Raw genomic sequence first — 22486 nt, 5'->3', positions numbered from 1 at the left:
TACGTTGCTCCTTGTGTTTCCGTCCCCTCATTGGCCTGCTCTTCTTCTCTTCTCGCCCCGTCTTGTAGGACGAGTTGTGTAACTTCAGCTGGCAGGAGGTTCAGGCCCGTCTCATCTCCCTGCAGAGGGAGCAGCCCATGTGCGTCCACAAGAAGGAGCTGACCGAGCTCGACATCTATCACCGTATCCTGCGCTTCAAGAACTACATGGTGGCCATGATCAACAAGAGCCTCCTCCCCGTCTGCTTCCGCCTCCCTCTGGTCGGAGAGGTCACGTTCCTCAGCCAGGGCCTCAAGTACAACCTGGAGCTTCTCTTCTTCTGGGGCCCCGGGTCCCTCTTCCAGAACAAATGGAACCTGCAGCCCAAGTACAAGCGTCCGGGGCAGAGACTGGAGCTCGCGCAGGAGCTGAGCCGCACCATCGTCCTCCTCGGACTGGCCAACCTCTTCCTGTGCCCATTCATACTGGTCTGGCAGATCCTCTACGCCTTCTTCAGCTACACCGAAGTCATTAAGAGGGAGCCGGGCAGTCTGGGCGCCAGACGTTGGTCACTCTACGGTCGACTCTACCTGCGCCATTTTAATGAGCTGACGCACGAGCTCCAGGCGCGGATGAGTCGCGGTTATAAGCCGGCAACCAAGTACATGAACTCCTTCGCTTCGCCGCTATTGGCCATTGCCGCCAAGAACCTGGGCTTCTTCGCGGGGTCCCTGCTGGCCGTCCTCATTGCACTGACCGTGTACGATGAAGACGTGTTGACCGTCCAGCATATACTGACCGCCATTACTGTACTAGGAGTCTTGGTCACTATAGCCAGGTGAGTGACCAGCCGTATGAAATCCTCTCAGGAGGGGTAATCGTTATGGTAGATATTGTGCGCAGGTGGAGTGTGGTTTAGTGTCTCTGCTTCATTCGTTATTCTGCCTGCAGGTCTTTTATCCCTGATGAGCACATGGTCTGGTGTCCGGAACAGCTGCTGCAATGTGTCCTAGCCCATATACACTACATGCCGGACCACTGGCAGGGGCACGCTCATAAGTCGGAAACCCGCGATGAATTGGCACAGCTCTTCCAGTACAAGGCGGTAAGTAGTGCTTGGGTCTGTGGGAAGCGAAATATAGTCGGGTATTGTACGGTGTGGGTCTCGCAGACATATGTAGTAGTGTTGGGTGGTGTAGTGTAGGTTCTGCAGTCATATGTAGTAGTGTTGGTTAGTGTAGTGTTGGTTCTACATTCATGTAGTAGTGTGGGTTTTGCAGTCATATGTAGCAGTGTTGGGTGGTGTAGTGTGGGTTTTGCAGTCATATGTAGCAGTGTCGGGTGGTGTAGTGTAGGTTCTGTAGTCATATGTATTAGTATGGGTTTTGCAGTCATATGTAGCAGTGTTGGGTGGTGTAGTGGGTTTTGCAGTCATATGTAGCAGTGTCGGGTGGTGTAGTGTTGGTTCTGCCTTCATGTAGTAGTATGGGTTTTGCAGTCATATGTAGCAGTGTCGGGTGGTGTAGTGTTGGTTCTGCCTTCATGTAGTAGTATGGGTTTTGCAGTCATATGTAGCAGTGTTGGGTGGTGTAGTGGGTTTTGCAGTCATATGTAGCAGTGTCGGGTGGTGTAGTGTTGGTTCTGCCTTCATGTAGTAGTATGGGTTTTGCAGTCATATGTAGCAGTGTTGGGTGGTGTAGTGCAGGTGTTGCAGTCATAAGTAGCAGTGTTGGGCGGTGTAGTGTAGGTTCTGCAGTCAGTCATGTAGTGTAGGTTCTGCAGTCATATGTCATAATGTTGGGTGGTGTAGTGTTGGTTTTGCAGTCATATGTAGCAGTGTTGGTTGTTGTAGTGTAGGTTCTGCAGTCATGTCGTGGTGTAGTGCAGGTTCTGCAGTCATGTCGTGGTGTAGTGCAGGTTCTGTAGTCATGTTGTGGTGTAGTGCAGGTTCTGTAGTCATGTCGTGGTGTAGTGCAGGTTCTGCAGTCATGTCGTGGTGTAGTGCAGGTTCTGTAGTCATGTCGTGGTGTAGTGCAGGTTCTGTAGTCATGTTGTGGTGTAGTGCAGGTTCTGTAGTCATGTTGTGGTGTAGTGCAGGTTCTGTAGTCATGTTGTGGTGTAGTGCAGGTTCTGTAGTCATGTTGTGGTGTAGTGCAGGTTCTGTAGTCATGTTGTGGTGTAGTGCAGGTTCTGTAGTCATGTTGTGGTGTAGTGCAGGTTCTGCAGTCATGTTGTGGTGTAGTGCAGGTTCTGTAGTCATGTTGTGGTGTAGTGCAGGTTCTGTAGTCATGTTGTGGTGTAGTGCAGGTTCTGTAGTTATACGCTGTATGTTGTAGGGTTTTCCACTGGACGGGCTGTGGGGTCATCCGGGTGTGTGATTTGCCCGTTCCTCTCGCCCTCCTCTTCATGTTTCTGCTGTTTGTAGGTCTTTATTCTAGAAGAACTTCTCAGCCCGATCATCACCCCGTTCATCCTGCTCTTCTCCCTGCGTCACAAATCCCTGGAGATCATCGATTTCTTTCGGAACTTTTCGGTGGAAGTTGTGGGAGTCGGAGATATTTGCTCTTTTGCTCAGATGGACATCCGGAAACATGGAAACCCGCAGGTGACCGAGAACGGGGCGAGGTCTAAGCCTAAAGTGAAGCTCCACTTAAAGGGGTTGTCCCAAGATTAACATTGATCAACAGGACCGGTAATGTGTGATCACTGGGGGCCCACCGATCACTAGAATGGGGGTCCGGAACCCTCCGCTCCTCATCACTGCACCCTCCGCAGTGAGGTGGAGTGTGAATGGAGCGGAGGACGAGCGCGTGCGCTGCTACTCCATTATAAGTCTATGGGACTGACGGAGGCCGCGGGGCGCAGCGCTCGGATGTTTCCGTCAGTTCCATAGACTTTTATAATGGCGTAGCGGCGCACGCGCTCGTCCTCCGCTCCATTCACACTCCACCTCACTGCGATGGTGCAATAAGGAGGATCCATTCTAGTGATTGTGGGGGTCCCGGGGGTGGCGCCCCAAGTGATCACACGTTTATTACCTATCCTGTGGATAGGTAATGAATGTTTATCTTGGAACAACCCCTTTTTATACAGTGTGGACACCTCTGCATCCATTTTTTTTTCGGATCGCTCCAATATGTCTAATATAGATTTTAAATCAAAACGACTTATTGCGCCATTTCTATCGTTTTTTGTTCACAGCTCATATGCAAACCGATGTGTCTCCATGTTTACAGATTATAAACAATCCCTCTGTAGTTGACCGACTCTCTCTTCTCCTAGTACCGCGTGATTGCAGGATCAGACTACACATTTGTTTGTAGTCTGTAACCATGGAGACACATCTGTTTGCATAGGAGCTGCAGACACAAAACAGGAGATTTTTCATCAAGAATATTTGAAAGTTGCTTCATTCCGATTGGAGATACGTTATAGCCGTAAAAAAAACAAATGGTTGCAAAAATGGCGCCAAGATTTGGCACCAGAGTGGTCTGCGCACGATGGGCATGTGCCCCAGGTTGTGTATACAGAGTAAATCACCTTGCGCCGTTTTGTCTTGCCCACAGTGGATGTCGGAGGGGCAGACCCAGGCCTCCGTGTACCAGCAGGCTGAGAATGGGAAGACTGAGTTGTCCCTGATGCATTTCGCGATCACGAACCCGCAGTGGCACCCCCCGCTGGAGAGCTCCGTGTTCATTGGCCACTTGAAAGAGAAGGTTCAACAAGACGCTGCCAATGCCCCCCCTGCCCAGCAGATTCTGTGTGAGGCCCCTATTTGCAGCTCTATCCTGTCTAATGAGTCTGGAACCGCGGTCAGTACTGTCCGGCCTTAGCTCCTCCCACTTCGCCATTTATGTTTTTTGCTTTTCGCCTTTGCTAATTCTTTTATATTTGTTTCCCTCTTTAGCCTGACAATTTGCTGGCCAGTGTCCTGGTTCATCCGGTCCTGACCGCCAGTGGATTACCTACCCGAGACCGCCGCTTTGCCCAGCCCACCACTACAGCATCTGCTGCGGCAAGTGTCCTGGCATCTCTGTCCGTGTCGCAGATTTCCAGTCGACCACAAGGGTTGCACTCCAATACTTCTCTGTACAACAGCGACCGCACTGTCCTACAGCAGAGGTCAGTGACCCGATCAGCAAACTTCGCTTATTTCCTATTAACCGTATTTCCACCATTTAGGACGATGGCGGTTAAAATCCGATTTAAAAATGGCGCATGGTTTTAACTGCAGGTTTTTTGTCGTACAGAGTTTTTAGATCATCTGTAATAGACCTGCAAATAGCCATCAATTCATTATTGTATAAAGTACAGTGAAGTTTACCGCTCAGACGGCACTGGTAACAGTCCAATATCATTCAGTATAGACACTCTCTCCCAGAAAAATGCAGTGGACAGTCCGCAATCCAATGAGGGTGTGGATGGTAATTCTTATCCTTGTAGTTCCACCAAGCTCCTTATCGTCTCCCTCCACATTCAAAGAACTCCTGGTAGGAAAAGGATCTTATGTCTCTAATAGATGGAAAAAGGAAGACACGTCGTGCAACACCCTCTGCAAAAAGATCGCTCCACGCCAAGTTTAATCCATACTCACAGAAGTAACAAGAAATAAAAGCATCAAGGTAAGTAAAAAACTTTACAATTTCTAGGCGGTGCGCCAAACACTCTGCCCAAAAATCCTAGTATTGTACATCGTAGGGCACCGAATATAAAGGATAAAATGACTCATAGTTTTATAAAAGCTCCTACAAAACCAATTATTGCGACAAAAGGATTTTTTTCCTGTAACAAGTGTAACGCTTGTAAAGAAGTGGGGTGTAATAAAAGAAAGGGGAATGTTACCTTTTTTATGGATGCCGAAAATATGAGATCAAACATTTGACAACGTGTAATACTAAAGGGGTTATATTCTCACTGCAGTGTCCCTGTGGGCAGTTCTATGTGGGACGCACAGGCCGCAAACTGAAAACTCGAATAGCAGAACACTGTAATAACATCAGAAAAGGCAAGATGGACCGTAGCGTGTCAGCACAACAGTCAATTCCACCATAAAGATCCCAAGGACACGAAATCCTTTGCTATTGAGACAATTGATAATCATTGGAGGGGGGAGGATTTTATTAAAAAAATGAGCGAACAAGAAAGTTTTTGGATCTATCCATTAAAAACGCCTCAGCCCTTAGGACTCAATTCAGACTTCGAATTGAAGTGTTTTTTATAAAAATGTTTTTTTTTTTGTTTATACAAGTACTTATTAATATTGGTGAGATATCATCTGATAGATATGCTGGTCCATATTGGTAGTTCCATGTTATGAAAACAATTATGCAAAAAAAAAAATAATGCCCTATGTATAGTATTAGTAAGAGACTTGTTCACACATAGCATTTTGACCAAGGGATCTTGTCTCAGCAGAACTCAATTGTTCTGATTAGCTGCAGCTCACTGAAGCTCTAGAGATTGGCCACAGTTCAGACTAAGTGGAAAAATAGAGAGAGAAAAAATAAAACTGATAAAATATAAATAGATCAGACTAAGGGCAGATACAGACGGACGTTGCGCTTTTGCGCGCGCAAAAACCATTTGACAGCTGCGTGTGTCATCCGTGTATGATGCGCGGCTGCGTGATTTTCGCACAGCCGCCATCATAGAGATGAGGCTAGTCGACGCCCGTCACTGTCCAAGGTGCTGAAAGAGCTAACTGATCGGCAGTAACTCTTTCAGCACCCTCGACAGTGAATGCCGAACACAATATCGAAAAACCTGTTGAAAAAAAAGAAAAAGTTCGTACTTATCGAGAACTTCCCTCCCGGCCGTTGCCTTGGTGACGCGTCCTTGGTGACGCGCCTCTCGACATCGGGCCCCACCTCCCTGGATGACGCAGCAGTCATGTGACCGCTGCAGCCTGTGCTTGGCCTGTGATTGGCTGGTGCTGTCACTTGGACTGAATTGTCATCCCGGGAGGTCAGACTGGAGGAAGAAGCTGGGAGTTATCGGTAAGTCAGAACTTAGTTTTTTTTTTTACAGGTTCATGTTTTTGGGGATCGGAAGTCACTGTCCATGGTGCTGAAACAGTTTAACTCTTTCAGCACCATGGACAGTGACTATCTCCTGACGTCGCGTACCGATAATTTTTTTTTGCCGGGTTCGGCCAAAACTAGTTCGGCCAAACCCGGTGAAGTTCGGTTCGGTTGTCCGGCTTCGCTCATCGCAAAGACACTCCGTTTGGATGTTCGGAAACAGAAAAGCACGTGGTGCTTTTCTGGTTACATTCATCCTTTTGACAGCTGGTGCGCTGTTTCAGTCGGTTCGCACGGAAGTGCTTCCGTGCAACCTGCGTGGTTTTCACGCACCCATTGACTTCAATGGGTGCGTGATGCGCGAAATACGCGGAGTTATTGAACCTGTCGCGCTTTTTGCGCAGCAGACAAACGCTGCGCAAAAAGCACGGACTGTCTGTACTGCCCCATAGACTTGTATTGGTCCGTGCGTGGCGCGTGAAAACCACGCGGCCCGCACGGACCGAATACACGCTCGTGTGAATCCCCCCTAAGTGGAAAATTAGAGACAGAAAAAATATAAAACAACTGATAAAATATAAATAAAAATCAATATAATGGATATGGGATGATTTGTGGAATCTAACCGACTATAAAGGTGGCAAATAGGCTTGTTTAGCATAATATATTATATATATTTTTTTACTTTTTAAAGAGATTAGGCATTTATATAAAAATAATAAAAGTGTATATATATGTATACGATTATGATGGTAAGATCAGATTATCTCTATATATTGCAGAGATCATTGTGGGTGTATATGTTTTTTTTAACCATTTTTTATGTATGTAAATTTATGTAAATTTAAATGATATGCGGCTTTATAAACCTGTTAATTAGACACGTCACACATGCCCCAGAGGAAGCCGGCAGGGCGAAACCCAGGGTCGGGCGAGAGTGTTTGGCGTGCCGCCTAGAAATTGTAAAGTTTTTTACTTACCTTGATGCTTTTATTTCTTGTTACTTCTGTGAGTATGGATTAAACTTGGCGTGGAGCGATCTTCTTGCAGAGGGTGTTGCACGATGTGTTTTCCTTTTTCCATCTATTAGAGACATAAAATCCTTTTCCTACCAGGAGTTCTTTGAATGTGGAGGGAGACGATAAGGAGCTCGGTGGAACTACAAGGATAAGAATTACCATCCACACCCTCGTTGGATTGCGGATTGTCCACTGCATTTTTCTGGGAGAGAGTGTCTATACTGAATGATATTGGACTGTTACCAGTGCCGTCTGAGCGGTAAACTTCACTGTACTTTATATATGTTATTTAGGGTATTTGTTGGATCATACCCAATTTAGTTTTGCCTGCTCCGGTCTGAGAGAGATTTTGTGGGTATTTGAGCCAAGAGAAACCACCATTATAATTCATTATTGTATACAGGATCGGGAGAACCGCCGCCATCTGTGTATACAGCGCCGCTCTGGTGGCAATGAGCTGGTACTGCAAAACAACAAGAATGACTCCATGTGCCGATCGATAATAATTGCAGTCACTTCATTCATTCCTTGATCCTGATGTTTTGTGTTCCATAACGTTCGTAGTTTGTCGGATGTTGGGGGTCGTTGTCCCTGTAATTAATGATCTTGTCTTCTCTATCAGCACCATGTCTCCGAGTGACTCCCAGATCCAGAGCATCTCCCGCTCGTCCCTTCTGGCCTCAGAATTTGCATCCGCTGAGATGAGCCTACACGCAATCTACATGCATGAGGCGAGTACACGCTCCTTACATACATGACGTCTGCGCTGCGCTCCGGTCTGTGTTGCTGCGCTGGTCCTCCATATAGTCATAAAAATCTTCTCTCTGTCTTCCAGGTCCACCAGAATCAGAACTCCTCACAGCGCCCTCTAGGGATGTGGCAGGTGGCAGACATGTCACCACATCAAAGGCAACCCCCAGGTACAATCCATCTCCTTATAAAGATTCATATACAGTAATAATCCCCCCCCTGCCTCGGTGGCGCCGCTCCCCTCCGCCTGGGCGGCGCCGCTCCCCTCCGCCTGGGCGGCGCCGCTCCCCTCCGCCTGGGCGGCGCCGCTCCCCTCCGCCTGGGCGGCGCCGCTCCCCTCAGCCTGGGCGGCGCCGCTCCCCTCAGCCTGGGCGGCGCCGCTCCCCTCAGCCTGGGCGGCGCCGCTCCCCTCAGCCTGGGCGGCGCCGCTCCCCTCCGCCTGGGCGGCGCCGCTCCCCTCCGCCTGGGCGGCGCCGCTCCCCTCCGCCTGGGCGGCGCCGCTCCCCTCCGCCTGGGCGGCGCCGCTCCCCTCCGCCTCGGCGGCGCCGCTCCCCTCCCGTCAGATTTGCCTCTTTACCCATCCTGCGGCCTCTTCATGGTGATTCTCCCCTCCGCCTCGGTGGCGCTCCCCACCGCCTCGGTGGCGCTCCCCTCCCCCTCCGGTGGCGCCGCTCCCCTCCCCCTCGCCGGCGCTCCCCTCCCCCTCCCCTCCCCCTCGCCTCGGCGGCGCTCCCCTCCCCCTCGGCGGCGCTCCCCTCCCCCTCGCCTCCGGTGGCGCCGCTCCCTTCCCGTCAGATTTGCCTCTTTGCCCATCCTCCGGCCTCTTCATGCTGATTCTCTCCTCCTTGCACACGGCAGGCAGCAGGTCCGGACATCAATCCGGGTATCAGGGTCTTCGTCTCAGTGGTTGGGAGGAGGAGGAACAGGAGGCAGAAGAGAGAACCCCCCTGCAGGCAGCGTCACCCGGACACAGCACAAGCAGCAGTGGAAGCAGTTAGCACGAGACGCCTGTGAGTTGGGGTACAAGGGGCACAGGAAGCCGATCTGATGGGGGACGGATGTGATTATATAGTATATTATAATGTACAGAAGAAGCTTTTATAATAAATTCTGTTCAATTTCAGGGTTGGGGAATGTAGTACCAGCAGACAGTATCACACCTGATAGGCTTAGATACACAGCTCAGCAGACAGTATCACACCTGATGGGCTTAGATACACAGCTCAGCAGACAGTATCACACCTGATGGGCTTAGATACACAGCTCAGCAGACAGTATCACACCTGATGGGCTTAGATACACAGCTCAGCAGACAGTATCACACCTGATAGGCTTAGATACACAGCTCAGCAGAGAGTATCACACCTGATGGGCTTAGATACACAGCTCAGCAGAGAGTATCACACCTGATGGGCTTAGATACACAGCTCAGCAGAGAGTATCACACCTGATGGGCTTAGATACACAGCTCAGCAGACAGTATCACACCTGATGGGCTTAGATACACAGCTCAGCAGACAGTATCACACCTGATGGGCTTAGATACACAGCTCAGCAGAGAGTATCACACCTGATGGGCTTAGATACACAGCTCAGCAGAGAGTATCACACCTGATGGGCTTAGATACACAGCTCAGCAGAGAGTATCACACCTGATGGGCTTAGATACACAGCTCAGCAGAGAGTATCACACCTGATGGGCTTAGATACACAGCTCAGCAGACAGTATCACACCTGATGGGCTTAGATACACAGCTCAGCAGACAGTATCACACCTGATGGGCTTAGATACAGCAGCACATACTATAACTTCTGTCCTTTCTTGCAGGTCCCTTTATTACATGACGTATATTTCTCCGGGATTTCAGAAGATATTGGTTTGTGCTTTTGCTTCTATGACAATGGATGGGGGGACATTTTGTGATATTCGCTATACACTAAGGGGCCCCGTGTCCCTCCCTCTTCTTAAAGGGACAGCGTTTGTATTAACGTCAATGACTTGAATAAGCTACTCGCCGTTTGTATCAGAAGAGATTAGAGTGTTTCCTTACAGTGTTATTATCTATGGTCTCCGACAACCTCAACTTCACCAATTTATGATCGACCGCCAGGACCAAGATCGCTGGTGGCCGACCTGTCCAGTCCCTGCTGCTGCTTTGTGGGAGCCTCCAGGCGCTTTCTCCACCTATCACCTCGATCATTGACCTAACACTACTCATCAATGAAGGCGCAGACATATGGGAGCACTCCGCCATCAACAGTGACGTCACAGCTGGTGGGTGGTGCTTCATCCCAATGGCGGATGCCGGGACATGCGGTTTAAAGGGACGCGTGTGTGTATCAGAAGTGCCTTTTGTACTGGGATGAGCTGCCTGTCCGTGGCAGAGGACCTGCATTTATATCTAAGCAATGCTGCGCCAAACACATTTCATGTGCTGCTCTCATCGATGCCTCTAGGGGGCGACGTCACCTGCTCAATGGGCATCCTAAACTGCACCAGCCCATTGGCTGATCCATATTCACTACAAAGCAGAATGACCCTTTTTATTAATGTGTTTTTTTTTTTTTAATTTTATTTTATTAAAGGGGGTCTCCATGAAATTAGATGCCAGCCGGTGACTACCCCCCCCGCCTCCATGGACATACTGCTCTCTGCTGCCTGCCTATTAGCATAACCTTAAATATGTACATTTTATCTGTTCAGCACTCAGAGGTACAAACCGCGGTAAAGACTCCAGTGCAGGATCGGGAGGCGGCGAATATTTTATACCGTGTATGGAAATAATTAAGGACGGTGTCCTCTATAACACGAATATACCACACGGGGGTCGGTTTCTGCTCAGGAAGTGAGATGTGTAAAGGGAAATGTCTCCCCTTCTTTATACGTGGCCATGGAGATGACTGACGCTAGTGCTCTCCGTTATCAGTCCGTACGGGGCCGGGCAGGACTAATATTTCTGACAGTCGTGAACGTCCTTTATTTAGGTCTCTGCCTCTATGAGGCTGGAGACAGGTGACAACTAACCCGCCCCCTATATCGGACACCTCCAGCCGCCGTCTGTCCGATAATCCGGAAGGGATGGGGGAGGGGGTTGGTACGTAGAGTATTGTACAGGTAAAGAATTTGGTGCTTTATGGGATATTGGATGGTGTCCTGGGTCACAGGGTCTGCTCCAACTGTATATAGTAGGGGTGCACTCAGAGGACGTGGAGCTGTTAACCATGACAGTGCCAAGCTGTGCCCATGGATGAGGAGGAGGGGGGGGGGCAGCTCTGTGCCGCCCTCTATAGACGCACTGCAGGCGCGGGCTACGGCATGGCTCATTTTGCAATAAATGTTTACATCCTTGTAGATAATAATGGCGTCCGTGTCATTTCTTCTTTAGTCGTTCTAGATATTCTATTGGTATAGAGACAAAGCGCTGGGGGTGGGTCGCTGCTGCGCGGAACCGGAAGATAATGCACCTACGTCTTCTATTGCTATTTATTGTGCGGTACAATTCTCTGTTATCAGCCATTCCAGGCCAGCAGGAGGCTGAAAAAAATGATAGAACCCGTCCTATTCTTGTCAGTAATTATGGCACGGACTCCCCCATAGAAGTCTATCGGCGCGTCCGTAAATAGGGACGGCTACTGATGTGCATCCGTATACTGTCTGTATATACGGGAGCGTTGCTAGGCAACAAGTTGATGACATCATTTGCAAGCTCGCTCTTTTTGTAAGGATCCGTATATATGGATGCAATACGGACCGTATTTACGGACACCCTTCGCTATATACGGATGCCTATATTTCGGGATGGATGAAAATCCGGTCGTGTGCATGGGGCTTTAGGCTGGGGAAACGCTGACCGGTTAATGCGATCTATTTTCTTCTGTTATCTGCTATTTGTGTCTTTCAATATCCAAAGCGTTTATCTTTCAGGAGCCTGGAAAATGCAGAGTCGTATCCGTAGTCACCCAGCTTTCCCAGAATCAGATATAAAGTTCTAGACATAGCCATTGAGATTATATATAGATGTTGATTGACTGATTATCACCAGCCCTGACTTCCAGCCAAATGTGCATGTTATTTCAACAAGGAGGGGAGATAAGTGGTGCCAGAGGCCTCCACTGCTGTTAATCTCCAGGGGAAGCAAAGAATTGGCCTAGAGAGCCAGGGCTGGGGAGAAGCGGTGGGTGCCCACCTAGAATGGCATGAAGCACCAGAATCTGGGTTTAAAAAATAAAAACCTGACTGCATTGGATGATGTAATGGCGGCTGCTTCTCTCGTTCATTATGGCGGAGCGCTGGTTATTAGCCATCCTGACAGCACTGCCGTCCAATGAGGGTGCTCTATCCTAACGAGAAGCTCTCATTGGTTGTGGACTGTACACAAGCAACGTGCTGTTTTGGAGTGAGAGCAGGAGGAGGCGCCGCTGATCAATCTGACTGGCGTATACTCTCCTGAACTGAGCATAGTATGTATGAGGGGAGGACAGGAGCACATTACCCCGCCCCTGAGGATCCTTGTTTAACGCCAGCCGGAGGGGCACAGTCTGGCAGCGTCGAGGGTCTGGGTCATGCAGGGTCCAGACCTGCCACTGCAGCCTGAGACATGAGACCTCACAATGACGCCACGTGAACCGACTCCGCCCGGAGAAGACGCGTGTCTAGCGACAAGTGACATATTCGTTCTTTATTAATGAGTATAAGACAATAACGAGGAGCAAAATATAAAACACCAACTAAATGTGCATCGTTATCACAGACACCTGCACAAGACCGAGGCGGCGATAACTCACTGATCACTCAGGCTATGTTCACACGGCTTCTTTTCGGCCGTTTTTCGGGCCGAAATGCGCTGAAAAATCGGTTTAGAAAAATAAATGAAGGAGGTGCTTTTATTTTTCCCTTCATTTCTTGAACTACTGTTGCGCGCAGCACACGGAAGTGCGTCCGTGTGCCGCACCCATTGCCTTCGATGGGTGCGTGATGCGCAAAAAACGCTCAAGTATAGGACATGTCGTGAGTTTGACGCCGCGGACACGCGCTGCCTGAAAAACACAGAATGTCTGAATGTCCCCATTGCCTTACATAAGTCCGTGCGACCCGCGTGATTTTCACGCGCGTATCACGGACGTGAAATACGTTCGTGTAAATAAGGCCTCAGAGTGATAGAGGCGTGAGGCACCCAGCACCTCGTATATCAAACACCAGGGGGAAAAGGCCTTGTTGCCCATGGCAGACATTTAAAAAAATGAAAGCTGGACTTTGATTGGTGGGCTCAAGCGCCGCAATGGCGACATTTTTATTTGTTAGGTGTGAATGCCAGGTATCACCCGCTGCACCCACACGCGGTTAATGGCGCCTGAGTATTTAACGTCTTCGTGGATCCCATTGTGACTTTACTCAACTGTAGTTTATTCAACTCATAAGAAGCTTTATTTAAAATCATGGTGCGCAAAACATGAAATCCAATCAGCTGTCAGCAATCGGGTGGAGTGCACGTTGTCTTATTAGGCGCTGACGTGTGATTGGCTGCTGCAGCGTCAGACACCTCGTAATGACAGATTTTTGGGGTGTCGCTCTCCGATGTGCTTGTATATAATAAGCGTGTGCCGTGTCTGCGCATCTCCCAGTGTGAACGCCGTCCTCCTCCGTGTTCAGTGCGGCCGTCACGTCTCTCGCTTCTCCTGCAGGGACATAGACTGACACCGCACACGAGACGTCACCTCCTGTGTCCTCAGTGTGATGCCAAAAATGTCCTCATGGTATCGGTTCTGGTCCTGGAGAGAAGAGAAGACGCTTAGGACAAAATCCATCTTCTAATATCCAATCAGATCTCACCAACCATACATCCACCTCCAATCTGATCTCACCAACCATACAATACATCCACCTCCAATCTAATCTCACCAACCATACAATACATCCACCTCCAATCTAATCTCACCATCCATACAATACATCCACCTCCAATCTAATCTCACCAACCATACAATACATCCATCTCCAGTCTGACCTGACATGCCATATAATACATCCACCTCCAATCTGATCTCACCAATCATATGATACATTCATCTCCAATCTGATCTCACCAACCATACAATACATCCGTCTCCAGTCTGACCTGACATGCCATATAATACATCCACCTCCAATCTGATCTCACCAATCATATGATATATTCATCTCCAATCTGATCTCACCAACCATACAATACATCCGTCTCCAGTCTGACATGCCATATAATACATCCACCTCCAATCTGATCTCACCAATCATATGATACATTCATCTCCAATCTGATCTCACCAACCATCCACCCAGCCATCTCCACTCTAATCTTACTAATCATATAATACATCCACCTCCAATCTGATCTCACCAACCATACAATACATCCATCTCCAGTCTGACCTGATATGCCATATAATACATTCACCTCCAATCTGATCTCACCAATCATATGATACATCCATCTCCAGTCTGACCTGATATGCCATATAATACATTCACCTCCAATCTGATCTCACCAATCATTTTCTACATTCACTTTAAATTTAATCTCGATGAACATCTAATACAACCACAGCAATCTGATTCTACCAAACATATAATACATCCCCTTCCAATCGTATTTTACCAACCTGATCTCAATACATCCATTTCCAATCTTATCTCGCCAACCATATAATACACCCACATGCGATCTGATCTTACTAATCATACAATACATTCACCTCCAGCCTGATCTCACCAATCCGATATCAATGAACATTTAATACAGTACATCAACTGCAATCGGATTCTAACAACCGTATATTCAATCCACCGCCAATCTGATCCCACTTTAAATTCAACACAGCGCCCGTACGTCGTACCCTCAGCTCCCCAATGTATTCTCCAGCTTCAACGATGCTCAAGTCCCCCTGAGACACAAGTATGAGCTGGACGGTCTGCAGGACGTCGGTGGCCATGGTGACATCCCCACATATGTACATGTGCCCGTTGTTGTGACGCAGCACGTCATACACGTGACACGCCAGCTGCGTGCGCAGGACGTCCTGTACATAGGTCTGAAAGAGAAGAAACATGGGCTCAGAGGTGCCAGGCCTGAGACATACCAGCCCGCATATAAGAAGCATATTCAGGGAAACTAAACCACAGTGACCGCCACAGTGACCTCGACAGCCAACGTCCCTCCATTACTATCGCATCAGAATGTCTTATGTGCTGGAAATAGGGCCAAATTCTGTGCTGGTGATACATCTTTATAGCAGTCGGAGCTCTGTTTTTTCTGATACAAAGTTCCAAATCTCCTGCATAGACCTAGTAACGTGATAAAATTCTGTCTAGCAGCAGCCACCACTAGGGGGAGCTTATCATATATTACGCAGAGAACAATGAGATCCATATAATCCATAAGCAGTGAGCTCCCCCTAGTGGTGGCTGCAGGCCTTTGTTTGCATTGACTGACAAAAATAAAATAAATGGCTGAAAAGTTTAACTGCCTGTTGTGGCCACTTGGTATAATAAATGCTGCTCCTCTGAACCTTCTTGAATTCATGAGGACCCACAACTTAGACTCTGCTATTCTTGAGAACAGCAGAGTTTGTCTCCCCTCTTTCAGAGGAGAGTGTGCTGATCACGGACTAGAAGTATAAGCAACATGTATTCTGGCAGGTGGCCACTAGATGGCGAATGAGATCCATGTAGAAATAACCCTATAAAAACAAACCTGCTCATTCATATAATCACCAATTAACTCTTTCCTGTGCAGGGTCATCTCTTACCTTTGGACAGTCCGGCTGGCGTGAGAAGGCCGTGTAGATCTGGGCGAGGGCTCCCCTCTTCTGGGCGTCAGAAGTTTCCTCCTTATATATATGGTCAAGTTCTGCACATCTGGATCCAAAAACCAAAGTCATTTCACCAACAGCCAGACCTAGAACAGAGATCAGATCCATGGAGGCGACAGTGATGGATAATGGGCCCCTGGATAAGTCAAGGGCCACTCACAATGCTATAGCCACCAAACAAGAGGCCTAGTTGTCCTTATTTTAATTTTCTGATCCAAAATTTAAAGGGTAGTCCACCTAAACAGAAAATTAACCCCCAGCTGTGAATACTATTGGTGGGGTCTGTTCCACCTCATGAAGTCCTCGCCACTAGTTCTCCTCATCTACAACATGGGAACTGAGTTGTCAGAGTACTTTTCAGGACATTCAGATTCTACTGGATACAGAGCCGCTAATTTTTAGACAAAGAATTGATTTATAGTCTGACAACCAAGTTCACACGCTCCTGTTGCAGGCAATAAAGTGGATATCCAGTCATACAAAGGTTTTCTTACCTTTATTTTCTAGATCATAAAGTCTCTGCTGCCAGAAGCCCCTGAAAGGCGCAATACCAGTCCCCGGTCCCACCAGGATGCACGGAGCATTAATGTCAAGTGGTAGACGGAAGGTTGGAGCCCTGCACAGAGAAAAGTATAAATGTTACATCACATCTAAATACAATATACATCATAGTAACAACTACGCAAAAGAGAAGTTATATATTTATACATAGGGAGCAGCATTATAGTAGTTATATTCTTGTATATAGGGGGCAGTATTATACTAGTTATATTCTTGTATATAGGAGCAGTATTATAGTAGTTATATTCTTGTATATAGGAGCAGTATTATAGTAGTTATATTCTTGTATATAATAGGCAGTATTATAGTAGTTATATTCTTGTATATAATAGGCAGTATTATAGTAGTTATATTCTTGTATATAGGGGGCAGTATTATACTAGTTATATTCTTGTATATAGGAGCAGTATTATAGTAGTTATATTCTTGTATATAGGGGCAGTATTATAGTAGTTATATTCTTGTATATAATAGGCAGTATTATAGTAGTTATATTCTTGTATATAATAGGCAGTATTATAGTAGTTATATTCTTGCATATAGGGGGCAGTATTATACTAGTTATATTCTTGTATATAGGAGCAGTATTATAGTAGTTATATTCTTGTATATAGGAGCAGTATTATAGTAGTTATATTCTTGTATATAGGGGCAGTATTATAGTAGTTATATTCTTGTATATAGGGGGCAGCATTATAGTAGTTATATTCTTGTATATAGGGGGCAGTATTATAGTAGTTATATTCTTGTATATAGGAGCAGCATTATAGTAGTTATATTCTTGTACATAGGGGGCAGTATTATAGTAGTTATATTCTTGTATATAGGAGGCAGTATTATAATAGTTATATTCTTGTATATAGGGGCAGTATTATAGTAGTTATATTCTTGTATATAGAGGCAGTATTATAGTAGTTATATTCTTGTATATAGGAGGCAGTATTATAATAGTTATATTCTTGTATATAGGGGCAGTATTATAGTAGTTATATTCTTGTATATAGAGGCAGTATTATAGTAGTTATATTCTTGTATATAGGGGGCAGTATTATAGTAGTTATATTCTTGTATATAGGGAGCAGTATTATAGTAGTTATAGTCTTGTATATAGGGGGCAGTATTATAGTAGTTATATTCTTGTATATAGGGGCAGTATTATAGTAGTTATATTCTTGTACATAGGGGGCAGTATTATAGTAGTTATATTCTTGTATATAGAGAGCAGTATTATAGTAGTTATATTCTTGTATATAGGAGGCAGTATTATAATAGTTATATTCTTGTATATAGGGGCAGTATTATAGTAGTTATATTCTTGTATATAGGGGGCAGTATTATAGTAGTTATATTCTTGTATATAGGGGCAGTATTATAGTAGTTATATTCTTGTATATAGGGGCAGTATTATAGTAGTTATATTCTTGTATATAGAGGCAGTATTATAGTAGTTATATTCTTGTATATAGGGGGCAGTATTATAGTAGTTATATTCTTGTATATAGGGAGCAGTATTATAGTAGTTATAGTCTTGTATATAGGGGGCAGTATTATAGTAGTTATATTCTTGTATATAGGAGCAGTATTATAGTAGTTATATTCTTGTATATAGGAGCAGTATTATAGTAGTTATATTCTTGTATATAGGGGGCAGTATTATAGTAGTTATATTCTTATATATAGGGGGCAGTATTATAATAGTTATATTCTTGTATATAGGGGCAGTATTATAGTAGTTATATTCTTGTATATAGGGGGCAGTATTATAGTAGTTATATTCTTGTATATAGGGGCAGTATTAGGGCGGGTTCACACGTGGCGGAATTTCACTTAAATTCCGCTGCGGACACTCCGCAGCGTTAATCCGCAGCGGTGCCGTTTGTCCATTGACTTACACTTTAATTTAGCAGTGTTCGTTTAGACGAGGCGTAAAATTCCGCTGCGGAGCATAGGCTGCGGAGCGGAATTTGGTGTCCGCAGCATGCTCTGTCTGTTGCGGAGCAGTGGCGGACTCATGGCGGAATTTCTCCATTGACTTCAATGGAGAGTCAAAATTCCGCAATGAAGTCCGCAGATCTTATGTGTGCTGCGGAGCGTATTCGTTTTACTACCATGACATTTCTTCATTCTGGCTGGACCTATGTATTTCTAGGTCTACAGCCAGACTGAGGAAGTCAATGGGGCTCCCGTAATGACGGGAGCGTTGCTAGGAGACGTCTGTAAATAGTCACTGTCCAGGGTGCTGAAAGAGTTAAGCGATCGGCAGTAACTGTTTCTGCACCCGGGACAGTGACTACCGATCTCAATATACATGTATCTGTAAAAAAACATATAAGTTCATACTTACCGAGAACTCCCTGCGTCTGTCTCCAGTCCGGCCTCCCAGGATGACGTTTCAGTGTAAGTGACGGCTGCAGCCAATCACAGGCCAAGCACAGGCTGCAGCGGTCACATGGACTGGCGCGTCATCCAGGGAGGTCGGGCTGGATGCCGAAAGAGGGACGCGTCACCAAGACAACGGCCGGTAAGTATGAAAATCGTTTACTTTCACTAGGGAAAGTGCTGTCCCTTCTCTCTATCCTGCACTGATAGGGAGAAGGGAAGCACTTTTCCCGCAGTCCGCAGCAGCTAGTCCGCATCAATGTACTGCACATTTTGTGCAGATCCGCAGCAGAATCTGCAACGCAGATTCTGTGCGGCATTGATGCGGACAGTTGCGGAGGAAATCCGCCACGTGTGGTCATGCCCTTATAGTAGTTATATTCTTGTATATAGGGGCAGTATTATAGTAGTTATATTCTTGTATATAGGGGCAGTATTATAGTAGTTATATTCTTGTATATAGGGGGCAGTATTATAGTAGTTGTATTCTTGTATATAGGAGCAGTATTATGGTAGTTATATTCTTGTATATAGGAGCAGTATTATAGTAGTTATATTCTTGTATATAGTGGCAGTATTATAGTAGTTATATTCTTGTATATAATAGGCAGTATTATAGTAGTTATATTCTTGTATATAGGGGGCAGTATTATAGTAGTTATATTCTTGTATATAGCGGGCAGTATTATAGTAGTTATATTCTTGTATATAGGAGCAGTATTATAGTAGTTATATTCTTGTATATAGGAGCAGTATTATAGTAGTTATATTCTTGTATATAGGGGCAGTATATAGTAGTTATATTCTTGTATATAGGGGGCAGTATTATAGTAGTTATATTCTTGTATATAGGGGCAGTATTATAGTAGTTATATTCTTGTATATAGGGAGCAGTATTGTAGTAGTTATATTCTTGTATATAGGAGCAGTATTATAGTAGTTATATTCTTGTATATAGGAGGCAGTATTATAGTAGTTATATTCTTGTATATAGGAGCAGTATTATAGTAGTTATATTCTTGTATATAGGAGGCAGTATTATAGTAGTTATATTCTTGTATATAGGGGCAGTATTATAGTAGTTATATTCTTGTATATAGGGAGCAGTATTATAGTAGTTATATTCTTGTATATAGGGGCAGTATTATAGTAGTTATATTCTTGTATATAGGGAGCAGTACTATAGTAGTTATATACTTGTATATAGGGGGCAGTATTATAGTACTTATATTCTTGTATATAGGGGGCAGTATTATAGTACTTATATTCTTGTATATAGGGGGCAGAATTATAGCAGTTATATTCTTGTATATAGGAGGCAGTATTATAGTAGTTATATTCTTGTATTTAGGAGCAGTATTATAGTAGTTATATTCTTGTATATAGGAGCAGTATTATAGTAGTTATATTCTTGTATACAGGGGCAGTATTATAGTAGTTATATTCTTGTATATAGGAGCGGTATTCTAGTAGTTATATACTTGTATATAGGGGGCAGTATTATAGCAGTTATATTCTTGTATATAGGAGCAGTATTATAGTAGTTATATTCTTGTATATAGGAGCAGTATTATAGTAGTTATAGTCTTGTATATAGGGGGCAGTATTATAGTAGTTATATTCTTGTATATAGGAGCAGTATTATAGTAGTTATATTCTTGTATATAGGGGCAGTATTATAGTAGTTATATTCTTATATATATAGGTGCAGTATTATAGTAGTTATATTCTTGTATATAGTGGCAGTATTATAGTAGTTATATTCTTGTATTTAGGAGCCGTATTATAGTAGTTATATTCTTATATATATAGGTGCAGTATTATAGTAGTTATATTCTTGTAAATAGTGGCAGTATTATAGTAGTTATATTCTTGTATTTAGGGGCAGTATTATAGCAGTTATATTCTAATATATATAGGTGCAGTATTATAGTAGTTATATTCTTGTATATAGGGGCAGTATTATAGTAGTTATATCCTTGTATATAGGGGCAGTATTGTAGTAGTTATATTCTTGTATATAGGAGCAGTATTATAGTAGTTATATTCTTGTATATAGGGGACAGTATTATAGTAGTTATATTCTTGTCTATAGGAGCAGTATTATAGTAGTTATATTCTTGTATATAGGGGCAGCATTATAGTAGTTATATTCTTGTATATAGGAGGCAGTATTATAGTAGTTATATTCTTGTATATAGGGAGCAGTATTATAGTAGTTATATTCTTGTACATAGGGGGCAGTATTATAGTAGTTATATTCTTGTATATAGGAGCAGTATTATAGTAGTTATATTCTTATACATAGGGAGCAGTATTATAGTAGTTATATTCTTGTATATAGGAGCAGTATTATAGTAGTTATATTCTTGTATATAGGAGCAGTATTATAGTAGTTATATTCTTGTATATAGGGAGCAGTATTATAGTAGTTATATTCTTGTTTATAGGAGCAGTATTATAGTAGTTATATTCTTGTATATAGGGGCAGTATTATAGTAGTTATATTCTTGTATATAGGGAGCAGTATTATAGTAGTTATATTCTTGTATATAGGGGCAGTATTATAGTAGTTATATTCTTGTATATAGGGAGCAGTACTATAGTAGTTATATACTTGTATATAGGGGGCAGTATTATAGTACTTATATTCTTGTATATAGGGGGCAGTATTATAGTACTTATATTCTTGTATATAGGGGGCAGAATTATAGCAGTTATATTCTTGTATATAGGAGGCAGTATTATAGTAGTTATATTCTTGTATTTAGGAGCAGTATTATAGTAGTTATATTCTTGTATATAGGAGCAGTATTATAGTAGTTATATTCTTGTATACAGGGGCAGTATTATAGTAGTTATATTCTTGTATATAGGAGCGGTATTCTAGTAGTTATATACTTGTATATAGGGGGCAGTATTATAGCAGTTATATTCTTGTATATAGGAGCAGTATTATAGTAGTTATATTCTTGTATATAGGAGCAGTATTATAGTAGTTATATTCTTGTATATAGGGGGCAGTATTATAGTAGTTATATTCTTGTATATAGGAGCAGTATTATAGTAGTTATATTCTTGTATATAGGGGCAGTATTATAGTAGTTATATTCTTATATATATAGGTGCAGTATTATAGTAGTTATATTCTTGTATATAGTGGCAGTATTATAGTAGTTATATTCTTGTATTTAGGAGCCGTATTATAGTAGTTATATTCTTATATATATAGGTGCAGTATTATAGTAGTTATATTCTTGTAAATAGTGGCAGTATTATAGCAGTTATATTCTAATATATATAGGTGCAGTATTATAGTAGTTATATTCTTGTATATAGGGGCAGTATTATAGTAGTTATATCCTTGTATATAGGGGCAGTATTGTAGTAGTTATATTCTTGTATATAGGAGCAGTATTATAGTAGTTATATTCTTGTATATAGGGGACAGTATTATAGTAGTTATATTCTTGTCTATAGGAGCAGTATTATAGTAGTTATATTCTTGTATATAGGGGCAGCATTATAGTAGTTATATTCTTGTATATAGGAGGCAGTATTATAGTAGTTATATTCTTGTATATAGGGAGCAGTATTATAGTAGTTATATTCTTGTACATAGGGGGCAGTATTATAGTAGTTATATTCTTGTATATAGGAGCAGTATTATAGTAGTTATATTCTTATACATAGGGAGCAGTATTATAGTAGTTATATTCTTGTATATAGGAGCAGTATTATAGTAGTTATATTCTTGTATATAGGAGCAGTATTATAGTAGTTATATTCTTGTATATAGGGAGCAGTATTATAGTAGTTATATTCTTGTATATAGGAGCAGTATTATAGTAGTTATATTCTTGTATATAGGAGGCAGTATTATAGTAGTTATATTCTTGTATATAGGGGGCAGTATTATAGTAGTGATATTCT

At 43.7% G+C, this 22486-nt stretch overlaps 2 protein-coding genes across 6 annotated transcripts in view; one reads left to right on the top strand and one right to left on the bottom strand.

Moving 5' to 3' along the window:
• Nucleotides 1-11128, top strand: part of LOC142652225 (autophagy-related protein 9A-like) — a 36625-nt gene extending 25497 nt beyond the window's left edge. For both annotated transcript variants that reach the window (XM_075827827.1, XM_075827825.1), the window contains exons 7-15: nt 69-817; nt 931-1084; nt 2405-2584; nt 3546-3791; nt 3887-4101; nt 7641-7749; nt 7854-7938; nt 8627-8778; nt 9597-11128. In XM_075827827.1, coding sequence (XP_075683942.1) covers nt 69-817; nt 931-1084; nt 2405-2584; nt 3546-3791; nt 3887-4101; nt 7641-7749; nt 7854-7938; nt 8627-8766 — 1878 coding nt within the window. In that variant the 3' untranslated portion in view covers nt 8767-8778; nt 9597-11128. The remainder of the gene's footprint in view (nt 1-68; nt 818-930; nt 1085-2404; nt 2585-3545; nt 3792-3886; nt 4102-7640; nt 7750-7853; nt 7939-8626; nt 8779-9596) is intronic.
• Nucleotides 11129-13148: 2020 nt separating this feature from the next.
• The window catches only part of NOS3 (nitric oxide synthase 3), a 148948-nt gene continuing 139610 nt past the window's right edge, over nt 13149-22486 (bottom strand). For all 4 annotated transcript variants that reach the window (XM_075827823.1, XM_075827822.1, XM_075827824.1 and 1 more), the window contains 4 exons: nt 16108-16229; nt 15551-15699; nt 14639-14833; nt 13149-13537 (listed from right to left, as the gene is read on the bottom strand). In XM_075827823.1, coding sequence (XP_075683938.1) covers nt 13427-13537; nt 14639-14833; nt 15551-15699; nt 16108-16229 — 577 coding nt within the window. In that variant the 3' untranslated portion in view covers nt 13149-13426. The remainder of the gene's footprint in view (nt 13538-14638; nt 14834-15550; nt 15700-16107; nt 16230-22486) is intronic.

This window comes from Rhinoderma darwinii, chromosome 5 (genome assembly GCF_050947455.1).
Source record: "Rhinoderma darwinii isolate aRhiDar2 chromosome 5, aRhiDar2.hap1, whole genome shotgun sequence".
Taxonomy (NCBI): domain Eukaryota; kingdom Metazoa; phylum Chordata; class Amphibia; order Anura; family Rhinodermatidae; genus Rhinoderma; species Rhinoderma darwinii.
The sequence above is the reverse complement of the archived record's forward strand: the minus strand, read 5'-3'. Positions and strand labels throughout refer to the sequence as shown.